The sequence below is a fragment of the Protopterus annectens genome, chromosome 4.part0 (assembly GCF_019279795.1).
Source record: "Protopterus annectens isolate FY-2018-M chromosome 4.part0, PAN1.0, whole genome shotgun sequence".
Taxonomy (NCBI): Eukaryota; Metazoa; Chordata; order Ceratodontiformes; family Protopteridae; genus Protopterus; species Protopterus annectens.
The window spans coordinates 732,480,794-732,495,643 of NC_056733.1; the positions used below are offsets into that span (position 1 = coordinate 732,480,794).

Here is a 14,850-nt window from a genome sequence, read left to right on the forward strand (position 1 = left end):
AAGAAAGATATTACTAAGGCAATGCTCAGTGGTAGTGGGAAGGTAGCAAGAAATACATTTGTTTTTCTACTTTCCTTATCTAGTTTTTTTATACATCTGTTCTGCACTATTCAATCAATATGTAGTCTTAACAGTAAGCAAAAGCAGGTATATCCATTATAAAATGTCCTCATATAACAAACAGAAATATTTATCTATCTAATGTTCTCTAAAACATTCTTACTTGCAGGATACCGAGGAGTTAATCCCATAACTGTCTTACAACTGTCTCTCTCTTAGATGCAATGCAACTGCGAATGTCATTAGCATTATTTTGGGTATGCAGATTACTGTGGTGAGAAAATGGGCTCCACAGCACCTCCCTTCCCCCAACCTCACTCCTCCCCATCCAAGGGCTGACAAACATCTTCCATGACTCTTATAGTGCTATCATTCATCAAGAAAATCATAAACCAAAGCTCCAAATGATGTCTTCTTTCCAGCTCACTACAAGCAGATCAATAGTCTAGTAGCTGTTTTAATATCATCTTAAATACATTACAGAGAAATCAACAGGTACTACAACTGCCCTTAGTTCTAACGAATGCCTCTAAACTACTTACCTGAGTTTCACTAATTTCAATTGGATCCTGAAAGACAGTCCAGATCACTGCTTCTCCACAGCCAGGTGTGGTCAGAGATCCTTCGTACCTGAAGTACTTAGACAGCAGGCTTCTGCTTGGAAGAAGACTGTCCAAGCGGAATGTAGTTACCAGTGGCAATTCCTGACCTTCAGTAAGACAGAGAGATATAATATTGTTGAATTGTTGCTAAACAAATAAAAATATTAGAAAACTGATCTGTGCAAAAAAAAAAAAAAAAAAGAAAACATATTAACTTTGGTATTACTCCAGTACAATCTCAATGAAATTGGTGACTCAGTGACCAGGACATTTATTAGAAAGCTTTACAGCTCTGTGGTACACATATATTGTCAGCATTGTTCAACAATGCAGTAAAGGTATCATGAAGGGTGGGTCAAAATGGGCTGCATGTGCTGTCTTAAAAGAAGAAAATGTTTAAGGACTGAGTTAAGCAAGGAGTCAAAAATGCTTGTCTTATATGTCATGGTTTCTTCATAGCACAACTCAGAAGCATTTGTAATGCAGCAAGAGGAAGTTTGCAAAGAGATATCTTGAGGTTCAATACATTACCTAAAGATGAAAACGTATCACGTGGTTGAAAGCAGTGAGATTGGTGACTTTGTCTTGAGTTATCCATGAATAACTTGTCTCCTTTTTGCACTTCATTACAGATACACACTTAAAAACTAATTTCAATGAGGGAATGAGAGACATAGCAACACAAATCAAGAGATCAAAGATAAAAATCCAGGTAGAAGTGTAACCCAGGAAAGTTCATTTAAGGGTTAAGGGAGAGAGCAAATAAAGCAGACGTATCAGTGTAACTGGAGCAAAGTGCAAGAATGTAGAGTAACAATAAAACAACTTCATACACTGGTGGGTCCCGCTGCCATGCATTGTATCTAAATTAGGTGTTTTAAAGTGCAGACATTTTGAAAGCAATGTTTAAACATTTGTAAAATGTTACACCCCAAAGGAATGGCTAAATGGCTACACTCAGTCCCCTTTTTTCAACAATTTCAGGAGAAGATCTTTAAATGAAATGCAAGACAATATCACACAACTCATGCCAGCTGTGGACCTAAATGCAAACTGTACGAGCCCAAGCAATACCACAGGTTTGGTGGTTCAACTTGTCCCTGTAACATTCTTAATCCATATTTGGAAACAGGACTCAAGTGAGAGAAAGCAAGGTCCACAAACAAGGCTAAGCTATTTTACATTTCCACAGAGAACTTACCAGTGTTGCTGTTTACTTAACAAATCTTCTCTTGAAGGCTGGAGGCTTAGAAGTATTAAAAATTATGTCTACTAATATTTTAAAAAAAGCAGCCATTTTACCTTGTATCCCAAATTACAAGTACTTATGACTACATAGCGCATATGTTATACACATTAACTGTTTACTATACATGCATGTTGAAAAGCACTATCTTTGTTATATCACCTTCAAATATGTTATGCATTTATAATATCTTAAATATATTATTCTGTCTGATTTCTTCTAATTTCATTTTTTTACTTAAAGTGAAACATTTTCATCAGAGCTCTGTCTGAAGTTGGTCAGTTGTGATCAGTGCACTACCCTAGCAAACAAATGTAAATAAAAAATTAAATGAATAAAATACAAAAGGTCCTTAGCTGGAGGCCACAATGGGCTAACTTGGAATAAGACTGGAGAACAGTATATCACAAATGATGACACAGCACCATCAACAAAATGCCAGCCCTTCTGGATTTTATGCTACACTCATCTCTGTTCTAAGTGCAAACCAGAACCTAACTCCAAAATATCTGAACAGAATATGGGATTACCATTTAAAGAAAAAGCTGAAGGCAGCCACTGAAACAGAATACACAGAATTAACACTGTTGTATCCGAGTATGTAGCCTCGTGAATGGCCTACATAAAAAAGAAAAGAAAAAATAAATAAATGGTCTTTGAAAATGGGAAGACAGCACACGACACAAACCAAGGCAGACAGTTTCAAGGAGTTAACATCGGAGAAGGTACCATCATACAGAGAAATATTTTCTGAATTTGTAACAGCCTTTTGCAAGCCAAGCAGTTCCCTGTCTTGTTGGCAATTATACAGAAGCTATTTTGACCTAGGATGGACCCTAGTCATATAGTAGACCCGACTCAAGGAGAACAACATCAGTTGTATGCAACACTTTACAAGTGATCTTCAGCTGAGCCAGTAACTAGCATAAGGTCCTTCATTAATAACAGTTTGTGCAGCCCCACAGATAGGATACAGTTGGAAATCTATGGGGCACATATCTGATTTAAACACTTACAAATGTGTGCAGCAATTAAAAGCTCAGCATAACATGACACAGAATCTCAGCTTGGACTCAGCAACATATTTTCAAAAAAGCAATGAGAGTGAGTATGAAAGAAAAGCAAACCATGATTTCATCTGTAGCCTGCATGCACTTGGGGGCATTTATCAAAGTAATCACTGAAGAAACAAAACAGCACCCTCTCCAATTACTAAAAATAGGTCATAGGGTAAGCTAAGACCTGAAATTATGGTCAAGTTAACCAACAGTGCACACAAACCTAGGATTCTGTTTTCCTTATGTGACCTACAATTAAATGCTTAAAGCCAGCAGGTTAAAGAGATCTGTGTAAGATAAATGCTACCCAGTGCCAAGATGGGAGTACATGCCAGCTGAAGGATCTCAGCTGTGTATCAGTGATCACATCCAATTAGCAGTGTAGGTACCATATGACCAGTGGGGAGAAAAGAATGAGTGGTCATTTATTTTATTCTGTGAAAGAGGCCATGAATGGGCTACTTGTACCTCTAGTGACTCCTGGGTGAATGCCAGGTATAGCTACAACCTGCTCGTCAAAAATAGTGGCATGGTGGTTGTCTGTCTCAAAATGAGTTAACTTGCAAGCACTGACAGTAGTGCAATCCCATTTCTGGTGAATGAGATAGTTGGTAGGTATAGCTAAAAAGTCATTCCCTCTTTATGATGGTCATGGAAAAGTACAGTTTTGTACCTACCATAAATGTAGATGTTCGAAGATCCACATTGCTGCAGTCCTTACACTTGGGGTAGTCCGCTGTCCTCGGTCGGCCCGAATATCAAAGTATAAGGCTGACGTCGGTCAAGGCGCATTTGACTGACATCAGGACGTCAGGGTACAAATGCGCATGACCGACGTCATATCCTCAGTCTTTTCTTGCCCCAGATGTCAGAAGACCCTAAAAACAAAGGTCAAAAACCAAAAGACAGCAAACCAACAACCAACCAACCTAGCACTAAAAATATGTACAATATATACAATATAACCAATTGACAACCCAACCCACACAACCGCCTCTAACTACAGAGGGGAAGGAGGGAGGGTAAATTGGACTGCAGCAATGTGGATCTTCGAACATCTACATTTATGGTAGGTACAAAACTGTACTATGTTCTTCATCTCACATTGCTGCAGTCCTTACACTTGGGTAGAATCCCAAAGCAGAGGTAAGGGAGGATGGTCAAATTATAAGGAAGCAGGAGCTGCCAAAATGCCCTGCAAAACAGCAGTGGCAAAACCAGCCCTGGATTTAGAGTAAAGTGGGAGGTGATAATGCCTGGAAAAAGTATGCACTGAACTCCAAGTTGCTGCCTCCAAAATATCCTTAGTTGCCACCCCTCTCAAAAAATGGTTGAAGTGGCAGTAGCCCTAGTGGAATGAGGCCTAATCCCAGCTGGAACTTCCTTGCCATGATGGGAATAACAGAAAGCAATGCAAAACCCAATCCACTTAGAAATAGTTTGTTTTGACACAGGCTTGCCCAGAGAACTCAAAGCAAAAGAAACCAACAACTGCTGAGACTGCCTGAACCCTTTAGTTCTGTCCAAATAAAATCGCAACTGCCTGTGTACATCTAAAGTGTGCAAAATCTTTTCCCCTTTATTTTGGGGATTTGCATAAAAGGTAGGCAAATGAATAGTTTGGTTTAAAGCCACACTAGAAACCACTTTAGGCATAAAGGAAGGATTAGTACGTAAAGATACCCTATCCTTATGGAAAATTAAGAAAGGCTCAACTGCCATAAGGGCCTGCAACTCAGAAACCCTTCTTGCAGAGGTAATAGCCAACAAAAAAGCAGTCTTCCATGATAAAAACTTTAATTCAGCAGTAGCTGCAGGCTCAAAAGGTTGTAGAGTGAGTTTCTCCAACACAAAATTGAGATCCCAAGCAGGAGTAGGAGCTCTTCGTGGGGGTCTTATATTCTTTGCCCCTCTAAGAAATTGCTTGAACAAAGGATGAGAAAACAATGGTGGGTCACAATCATAGTGAGCCGAAATTGCTGCAGCATGAACCTTAATAGAAGAGAAGGACAAACCTTTGTCCAGTAACTCGGTAAGATATTGAAGAGCACACTTAAATTAGGCTCAGAAACATCAAAATCCTTTGCTGCACTCCAAAATAAAAATCTCTTCCATTTTTCTGCGTACACTTTCCTTGTACTAGGCCTTCTAGCTTCCAAAATAACATTCAAAACTTGCTGTGGAAGTCGAGGCCCACTATGGTTCAAAACAGAATATGCCATGCTGTTAGGTGCAGAGAGTGAAGCTTGACATTGAGCAAATGGCTGTCCTCCTGAGACAACAGGTGTGGAATCGAAGGCAAAGGCCATGGAGGCTTCCGTACCAGGCTCCTCAGTAATGGGTACCAATGCAGTCGAGGCCAATCTGGAGCTATCAAAATCATCCTTGGCTTGTCTTGTCTGGCCTTTAGTAGTACCTTTGGGAGGAGAGGCAGAGGCGGAAAGGCATACACATGAAGATTGCTCCAATTGAAAGAAAGAGCATCCACTCTCCAAGCTGTGGGATGAAACCTTTTTGTGCAAAACTTTGGCAGCTGGTGGTTTAGTGGGGAAGCGAACAGATCTATGTCTGGACTTCCCCATGACACTGTCAATTTCTGAAATACATGAGGATCCAATTTCCACTCGTGGGGATCCATAATTTGTCTGCTCAACACATCTGCTAAGGAGTTCTGTGCTCCCGGCAGAAACCTTGCCTGAAGATTTAGCTGTAAACTGAGAGCAGTCTCCCACAAAATCATTGCTTGCCTGCATAGAGGATAAGAATGTGTTCCGCCTTGCTTGTTGATGTACCACATGACAGTTGTGTTGTCTGTTAGAATCAACACCTGCCCTGGAAGAAGTAAATCCTTGAAAGCTATTAATGCAAACTGGACTGCTAACATCTCTTTCAAGTTGATATGTAGATGTTGTAGTCTGGCAGGCCACTTGTCTTGTATCCACTTTCCATTCAGATGAGCTCCCCAAGCTTTGTCTGAGGCATCTGTCGTTAGAATCTGACTCGCCTCTGGCCGGGTCACAGAGAGTCCCTTGTTTAGGTGACATTCCTGAGCCCACCACAAAAATTCCTTTTGAATGCAAGGTATTATTTGAATGACAGTGTCCAAATCCTGGCAGTGCTGTGTCCATACATTTTTGAGATACCATTGTAGCTTCCTCATATGCAGTTTGGCATTGGGAAGCACCAGAATACAAGATACCATGAACCCTAAGGCTTGAAGGACTGTCCTTGCAGTCAGCCCGGACTGATGAGACAACTGATGAAAGTAAAGGGAAAGATTCTTTTGTTTGTCCGGGGTCAAAAAGGCCATCTGGGATGCTGTATTCAGTCTCACACCCAGAAAGCACATGTCTTGAGAGGGTACTAGTCTGGACTTTATTTCGTTCACAGAATACCCCAGGCATCTTAGCACTGCTATCACATAATCCAAATGATGAAGAAGCTCGTCCCTTTCTTGAGCCAGAATCAGGCAATCGTCCAAATAGGGATAAATCTGTATTCCCTTTAACCTGGGTAAAGCTATCACTGGAGCCAGAACCTTCGTGAACACTCTGGGCGCAGTAGATAAGCCAAAGGGCAATGCAGAGAACTGATAATGAGAAGTCCCAGCTCGAAAACGCAGATACTTCCTGCAACTTAGTCTGATAGGAACATGAAGATAAGCCTCCTTGAGATCTAAAGTTACCATCCAATGATCTTTGCCCAGCAGAGGTAAAAGCTGCTGTAACGTCAACATTTTGAACTTGGGAATGTCCAGATAAGTGTTGAGGATAGATAAGTCCAAAATTGGTCTCCACGTGTTCCCTTTCTTTGGTACTAGGAACAGGCGAGAATAAAATCCTAGGCCCACTTCTGGCATAGGGACCGGCTGAATGGCCCCTATTTGGAGTAACAGAGAAATTTGCTTGTGAGCCTCTATTCTTTGTGGAGGAGGAACGTCTGGCATGCCTTTGAAAGGAGGCAAGGTATGGCAATAAAACCTGTAACCGTGGTGTATGATATCCAATACCCATCTGTCTTGGGTAATTAAACTCCAATTTTCTTTGAAAAGTGCCAACCTTCCTCCCAAAGGTGCTGCCAGACGAGAAGGCTCTGGCAGCTGAAAAGGTAGGTCATTGGGTCTGTTTACGAAAGGACTGACCCCTGCCCTCACCTGAAGACTGTGCAGGAGAACTCCCTGTTCTAGGCCTGAAAGAGCCCTGAGCTCTGCCCCTACCACGTCTAGATCTACCCCTAGACTGGGAATCATAAGAAGGATACATCCAACCCTTAGTAGGCCAATTTCTACTAAACTTTGGAGGCTGAACCTGCAAAAAATCTTTAACAGTCTGCATAGACTTAGCCTTGTCTTCCATTTTCTTTAAAACTGTCTCAACAGGAGAACCAAACAACACATCAGATTGTAAAGGAGCATCTAAAATCCTTGTTTTAACATGGTCAGATAAATTCTGATCCCTCAGCCAGGCGTACCTGCGAAGAACTGACCCAGTGGCAGCCACCCTAGACGAGGCCTGTACAGCATCAAAACCACATTGCAAAGAATGCTTACCCACCTGTTCAGAAACATGTACTAAATCTTGCAACTCCTTACAATCAATACCTTCCGCCAGAGCATCAACCTTAGACTTCAATTGTGAAAGGAGATAGTTTGGGTATTTTAACATGTGAAACTGGCAATTCAAAGCCCTCATAGCTAGAGTGGAAGAAGTATAAACTTTCTTTCCCCATCTATCCAAAGCCTTGGCCTCTTTGTCTGAAGGAACCGGATTCTTGACAACAGAAGCCTTAACACCTTTAGGCCCCTGACTAACAGTTTCTGGGTCTGCCCTTGGACTCTTAAAAAGATACTTATGAGCTTCAGGCACCCTGTAATATCTATCCGGTTTAACAGGGGCAGGAGGCAAAGAATCAGGATTAAGAGAAGCCTCTGCAAAAACATCTTCCACCACATCTAAAACAGGAGGTATAGCCAAAGGCCTATGCTGGGGTAAAAACAAAAATTCTCTAAGCCTTTTCCTGGAATCAGAGAAGTCCTGACCTTCCCACTTAAAATGCTCCCTCATAGAATGAAGAGTTTCTGAAAAAGAAAAATCCTCAGGAGGAGAAGCAGAAGGAGTAGAATCATCCACATCAGAGTCAGAATAAGGAGAATACTCCTGCAAGTCTTCAGCCGAAGACTCTGAAACATCCGAAGCCTGCTCAAAACTCTCTGGCTCAGGCTCCACCCTAGGTCTCTTATCAGGAGGGGGCAAAGAACCCCTAATCAAAGAAATCAAATCTTCTGCCATTTTAAGCATATGCTTCTTGGGCACAGTTCCAGAAGAACTAGGGGTGACACCAACTGAAGCTGAACCTGGCCTGCCTCTGGGAGAAGCCTTGGAAACAGAAGGAGAGGGCCTAGCCACCCTAGGAAGGGAGGGGAGTATAGTAACCTGAGAAGCCCCTTCAGCCTGCCCTGCCTCCTGAGAGGCCACATCTTGCAATAACAAAGTCTCTCCCTGGGAACCCAAAGAAACCTCCGGTGGAGCCACCGGCTCCACCGACACCTCTAAAGAACCGGCGTCCGGTACAGACGGTTCTTCTAGCCTAGGCTTAACTGCTTTGTCCTTGCGTTTCTTTGAAGAAGCGGGCGTCGGAGCATCCGACGGCATTTTATAATTGCACCGCTTCCCAAAGACTAACCTGGCACAATCCAACCTTCTCTTTATAGTGCGTTTATTGAATCTAGCACAAGAGCGACACCCAACAACGTCGTGCTCAGGCCCTAAACAAGGAATACACAAAGTATGATAATCTCTATGCGGTATCTGTTTCCCACAAGAAATGCAATTATTCACTTTTTCTGACATCCGGTAAATCACTGAGGCAAGAAAAAACTAAAATATTCCCCAAACGGGGTACTTAGCCAACTTTGAACTCGGTCTGAAACTTCGAAATCGAAAAATCTCAGAACGCCAACCGGCACTTGCAATGCTGCTTCTGCATCGGACCATGCGGCAAAAAAGACTGAGGATATGACGTCGGTCATGCGCATTTGTACCCTGACGTCCTGATGTCAGTCAAATGCGCCTTGACCGACGTCAGCCTTATACTTTGATATTCGGGCCGACCGAGGACAGCGGACTACCCCAAGTGTAAGGACTGCAGCAATGTGAGATGAAGAACATCCTGAAACTCAGCTCTCGGGTCAGGATGAAATAAATGGGTGCCAAAGACAAGTGCTAGGCCCCTGAGATCTACGGACAGCAAACAGAACTCAAAACAATTAAAAAGTGTGAAACCAGGGACAAGAAATGCAATAACATTAAACAATCAAGAGGCTGTAAAAGTGAGATTAGTGAAAACTAATACATGACAAAACCTTGGCACAGCTGGATTATAATGAGTGTTGCTGACCTCCATGGGAGGCAGTATACCTACCTTTATATGAGATGTTCTTCAGTGCATCTACTACTGTGTTATAATTCTGGTTGTCAACCTTTGTCACCTTTCAGTGAAAGAAAAACAACAGAGGCTATGTTAGAGGTAAGAAGTTTGTTTGTGGAAAGATACTAAACAGTGCTAAGAAAGATACTAAACAGTGCTAAGAAAGTGTGTGTGTGTGTGTGTGTGTGTGTGTGTGTGTGTGTGTGTGTGTGTGTGTGTGTGTGTGTGTGTGTGTGTGTGTGTGTGTGTGTGTGTGTGTGTGTGTTAAAGGGGCAAGAGGGATTTTGACAGCACTTCATTATAAAATGAGAGGAGGCACAATGCTTCCAAACACAAGAAAAAACTACACATGGAACACACAAATAATGAAAGTTGTGTACTTACTATAACTATAAAACTGGATGACCAGATCCATCCTCATCAACAACAGGACTAAAGCCACTGGCCTTTAGCCAGCTTACCCATTCCCTTTCCCCAAACATCTCTGAAAATGAACTTCTTGTCCAGATCTTTATTACGCTATTATAAGGCAATTCAGAAACAAAAATCATAAACACTAAGATACCTCTAGTTCCTATCAGCATAGAGGCTTGTCTTACCAATGTTAGCGGCACCTGAAATATCTCAGATGCATTATGTTGGGCTACCAGTCTGGAGGTGTGCATATCCTTTATGCATATGGAAACACCACCGCGTTTGGAGCTTCAGTCCAAATTCTGGGGCCGAAAGGTGTGGAATGAGTTATAGCCTGGTAGTGCAGGGGTGCTTTCTGCTGCCTTGAACCAGGTCTCTGTTACAGCACAAATGTCTATGTTCTCCATTTTAAGGAGCGCTTCGAGCATGTGCATTTTGAGATGTAGACTTCTAGCGTTGAGCAGCATGACTCTCAGACTGCATTTGTTTATAGCTGTTACGGTGGTAATTTGGGCTTTGGAACACCGCCTAAAAAAAGGCACTTTTGAGTTGGCATAGACCTTTGGCATGAAGCTGTGGTATTCAACTTTCCAGAAATAAAAGCATTTCAATAAAAGACTAAATATTTAGCATTAACTGGGAGTCTATAGCCATTGCACCAGGCACTCCTCTTAAGTATGCAGTCATCAGTAATCTTGGACATCCACAGCTTGGCCTGTCCCCTTCACATCAGAGGACAAAAGGTCTCTTGTCAGTGTGCGAGCTCTATGACAAAGCTTTCCATTATCTTGCAGATAACACTGAGAGACTTATTTAGAATGTAGTTACCACGTCAGCACTAGAGCCACCTAATACAGTGGCATCTCAATGCTTGTTTTCCAAGCATCAGGGTTGCAGAGTTTTAGAACTGGCAGGGTTAGGCTATGCTGTGTTTAACCTTAACTGGAGAGCAGCTGGGGATATCACTGGAGGCCCGTGGAGCTAGCAGTTTCTTTTTTGGAGAGGGCTGGCAAGACTGGATCCACAGTGATTATATGAGGGATAATATTAATGAAAGTATTATGGAAAATAGGTGCTTGAGTAAGGCAGGTAGAGATAAATTTGCCAGAGTTTGTTGGTAATGGATTCAGGGTTAAAGTGGGTTTCTGACAGTTGCTTCTATTTTTCCTAATTTAAATAAAAAAGGCTTTGTAATTATTTTTGGTAATTAGTACACATTTAATAACTGACCTTGGGGTTTTGCTAACCAAATTTAAATTATTTTTATAATGGGGCCAATGAGATTTCTTAAAAAGAAATAGCTCTTTATTTTACTGTGTAGTTCAGTGGTGCATGAACTCCTCCATATGGGTTTGATTTCATGCTTGCCATAGAGTTTATGTTGGATGGGGGACAGGCAGCTCAGTGCTTTATCTGGAATAAAATAGAATTTGAAAAAATATGCAGTGGCATTGAGTAGGGGTCACCTAGGGCCTTAACCTCAGTAAATAAGTGGGTTATCGGACGGCCGCGGTGCTGCAGAAGTTAGCATTGTCACCTCACAGCAAGAGGCTCTCCGGTTCGATCTTTGGCTGGGGTGTCTTCTGTCTGGAGTCTGCATGTCCTCCCTGTGGTCATGTGGGTTTCCTCTGGGTGCTCTGGTTTCCTTCCACATCCCTAAAGATGTGCTGCAAGTGTATTGGACACCCTAAAATTGGCCCTAGGTGTGAATGCATGCATGTGTGTGCCTTCTGTGGAAGGTTGGGCTGGCAACTCAACACCTTAAAAACTCCACTGCCAGTCATGAGCGGACAAGGTGATCTGCTGTGGCGACCCCTAACCGGGAAAAACTGAGAGAGAGAGAGAGAGAGATGAAGGCTGCCAGCCTAGCCAAATAGAATTATGCAGATAATTATATCATTTGTAAATATGAATGTTGAATTACAGACTTGTTTTCTTACTTGAAAGAAAATACTGTGAAATGTTGGACTTAAAACAATGCAGCAACATTGCCCTCTGCTGTAAAGAAAGCTAAGCCAAGCATTTCTTGGCTGTCCTTTGAAGTTAAAATGATTTCATGTGTGTCACTTTGAAGTTAGAATTTGGAGTCGATGAATCTGAAGTGAAGCATTCTGCCTATTGTTTTAACTTAAGGAATAATTACTAGAGTTTACATGTGGAATGTCTTTTATGGATGTAGTTTCCTGCAGGTGCAAGATAACAATTATGTATTATCTGTAAGCCTGGGAACACCAGGAAAGTGTGAAATGATGTAATGGGAATCAGGACTGAAAACAGCAATTTAAACAGAGAGAATCAGAAGGTATTGAGCATTTTTGTCTTGACCATCCAACTCACAGCACTGTCTTGCTCATATGTAAGTTATCTTAGACTTGTGTTTTCTTTTAAAAATAGCTAGAAACTAGAAAATTAGACTAAGTGTTTTTCTGTGATGACAGAATTGTACTCTCTCCCTCTTTCGGCTTTTCCCAGTTAGGGGTCGCCACAGCAGATCACCTTGTCTGCTCATGATTAGCAGTGGAGTTTTTACAATGTCAAGTTGCCAGCCTGGCACCCAACCTTCCACAGAAGACACACACACACACACACACACACACACACACACACACACACACACACACACATACACACTCACGCCTAGGGCCAATTTTAGCATCTCCAATCCACTTGCAGCATGTATTTGGGGATGTGGGAGGAAACCGGAGCACACGGAGGAAACTCACATGATCACAGGGAGGACATGCAGACTCCACACAGAAGACACCCCAGCCAAAGATAGAACCGGAGAGCCTCTTGTTGTGAGGTGACAATGCTAACCGCTGCACCACTGCGGCTGTCCTACATCAGAACTGTACTACTGAATTATTTTAAGTATTTCTGTGTGATCTCTGAACTCTTGACTAGCACTGTGTAGTAGAAAGTATTGTCTTGTTTTTTTTATTATTTATTATTAAATATTTTTAAACCTTTTAACAGTGGCTGTTTTGTGTAGAGATCATTTAAGCTCTTTAGAGTACTTGGATGCCTTTGGTAAAATTGTACAAAGCCACTCCTATAGCCTTAACCCTGGGCTATACTACCAATTGGATAATAATATTGCACAGTAATAATTGGACACCATTTTAAGGGTTTTTGATTAGCTGATAATTATTAGTGGGTGGTGGCAAGTGGTACTACTTTATAGTCTGGGATATAGGGGCACAGCTGGAGAACCTGTGCCAGCCTTCCCCGGAAGTGTCTGTGTGGTTGTATAAACTCATCTCAAAGTGTATGTGTCAGCTACTTGGGCAGGGACATGAAGCACTGGTTGGACAGAGATGGTGCTAGAGGTTTTAGCTTGCCCACTAGGCTGAAATCTGGATCCTAGCTGTGCCAGTGGGGAGTCTTATTGGGGACCTGGAGAGCAAGGGAGCGACCAGCCCCGGACTGACTGTGATCTCTGTGTGGTCTTAAGGGAAATTGCACTTTACTGCGTGTATTTGTTATCCTTTCCTCATATATGAGACACCCTCTCTGGTGTTAGTGGTGAGGCTTGAGGCTCCCTGATTGCTGGGTCAGGGCACGGGCATCACAGCTTGGTATGTTTAAGATGGACCAGCTCATACAGGTCTCCCGCTACAAGTATATATTCTTTGTAGACTGTATGAGGTTGTCCATCCCCATCAGCAACAGGGAAAAGTCTCAATCTTATCTTCCTGGATGGTCATCTTCAAAAATCAGACCATAAAGATGTATACTTCGAAACATAAATCAATGAAGTACTTTAAGGCAAACTACGTATTAAGTGATTACCTGAAAAAATGTAAAGCCTTTCCAGATTTGGAGAACACACCTGCCTATGCAGAATTGTTCACAGAAACCCTGTACAATCAAGTTAAGACACACAGAAATACCTGTTATCATCAGAAACAAATGCAAAGCAAACTTAAAAAACAAACCACCTTGATGAAATCCAAACATAAACAAAATAAACAAAAGGGAAAAGTCTTAGCTAAAATTAGGAAGTGCAATGCCAAGCAGGATTTTTATCAGGCTAAAAACCACTACAAGGTCAAAGTAAGTCTATCAAAGCCATTTTTGTGGTAAAGATAGGGTCCTAGGGCAAGGACAACCGCAAGACTTTCTTTAACTATGTCCAAAAATTACAAAGATAGTACACAACAGTGCACAGAGCTGATTGTCAAAGGAGCCACTTACACTGAGCCAGAAGATATAGCAAATCTGCTGGCTTACAAATTCATATCCAAATCTACCCCCATCCCCGCAGCTACCTAACGAGTAATACAATCAAACATAATTCCCCAACAACCACTAGGGAGCAGGTCTTAAGGCTAAGAAAACCAAATTGATGGGCACTGGTAATACGACAGGATGCCTCCTAAATAGCCTGAAGCATGACCTGTCAGGACATCTGGAGTCACTTTTTACCCATCCCCTGCAGATAGGCTTTGTGCCACATGAATGGAGGACTGCAACAGTCATCCCTCCACATATGAGAGGTCCATCAATGAACCCTGGGAATTACAAACCCATAAGTCTATCTAGTCTCATATACAAAGCTATGGAAAGAATTACTATGGCTATGATTACTAATGACATAGGTTTCCCAGGTAACAGAATACTGACAGCAAGGCACAGTTATCATCATATGCACATGTGGGTAAAGCCCAGAGTGACAAGCATCAACAACAGGCAGTGTGTGTTTGTGGGACAGGGGGTAATACTGCATTTAACTGTGCAAGCCATGGGTGGGTGAATGTGGGGAGCTAGGGAGACTTGGCAGGGAGGACTTGATGTCACCAGCATCTTGTGATGGGATGGTAGAGGACAATGCCGATGTTTGTGCATGTGGAGGTGTGTATGAACACAGCTGCAGCAGATAATATAACACTGTTCTGAGGACTGATGGACAGGTCTAGGGTGCTTTCAGGAGATCTATGCACCAACCATGCATGTTCTCATCCATAGGGATGCCCTTTTCTAGGAAGGGGATGGGCTGCATCTCTCCCCTTTAGGCTTTTGAGTATTAGTTACAAGATTGTTC

The 14,850-nt window shown here is 42.2% G+C and overlaps 1 protein-coding gene across 1 annotated transcript in view; it reads right to left on the minus strand.

Annotated features, from left to right (window-relative positions):
- The window catches only part of LOC122799560 (carbonic anhydrase 15-like), a 346,265-nt gene that overhangs the window by 26,914 nt on the left and 304,501 nt on the right, over window positions 1-14,850 (minus strand). The window contains exons 6-7 of the mRNA XM_044068693.1: window positions 9,387-9,453; window positions 603-769 (exon numbers count right to left, since the gene is read on the minus strand). Coding sequence (XP_043924628.1) covers window positions 603-769; window positions 9,387-9,453 — 234 coding nt within the window. The remainder of the gene's footprint in view (window positions 1-602; window positions 770-9,386; window positions 9,454-14,850) is intronic.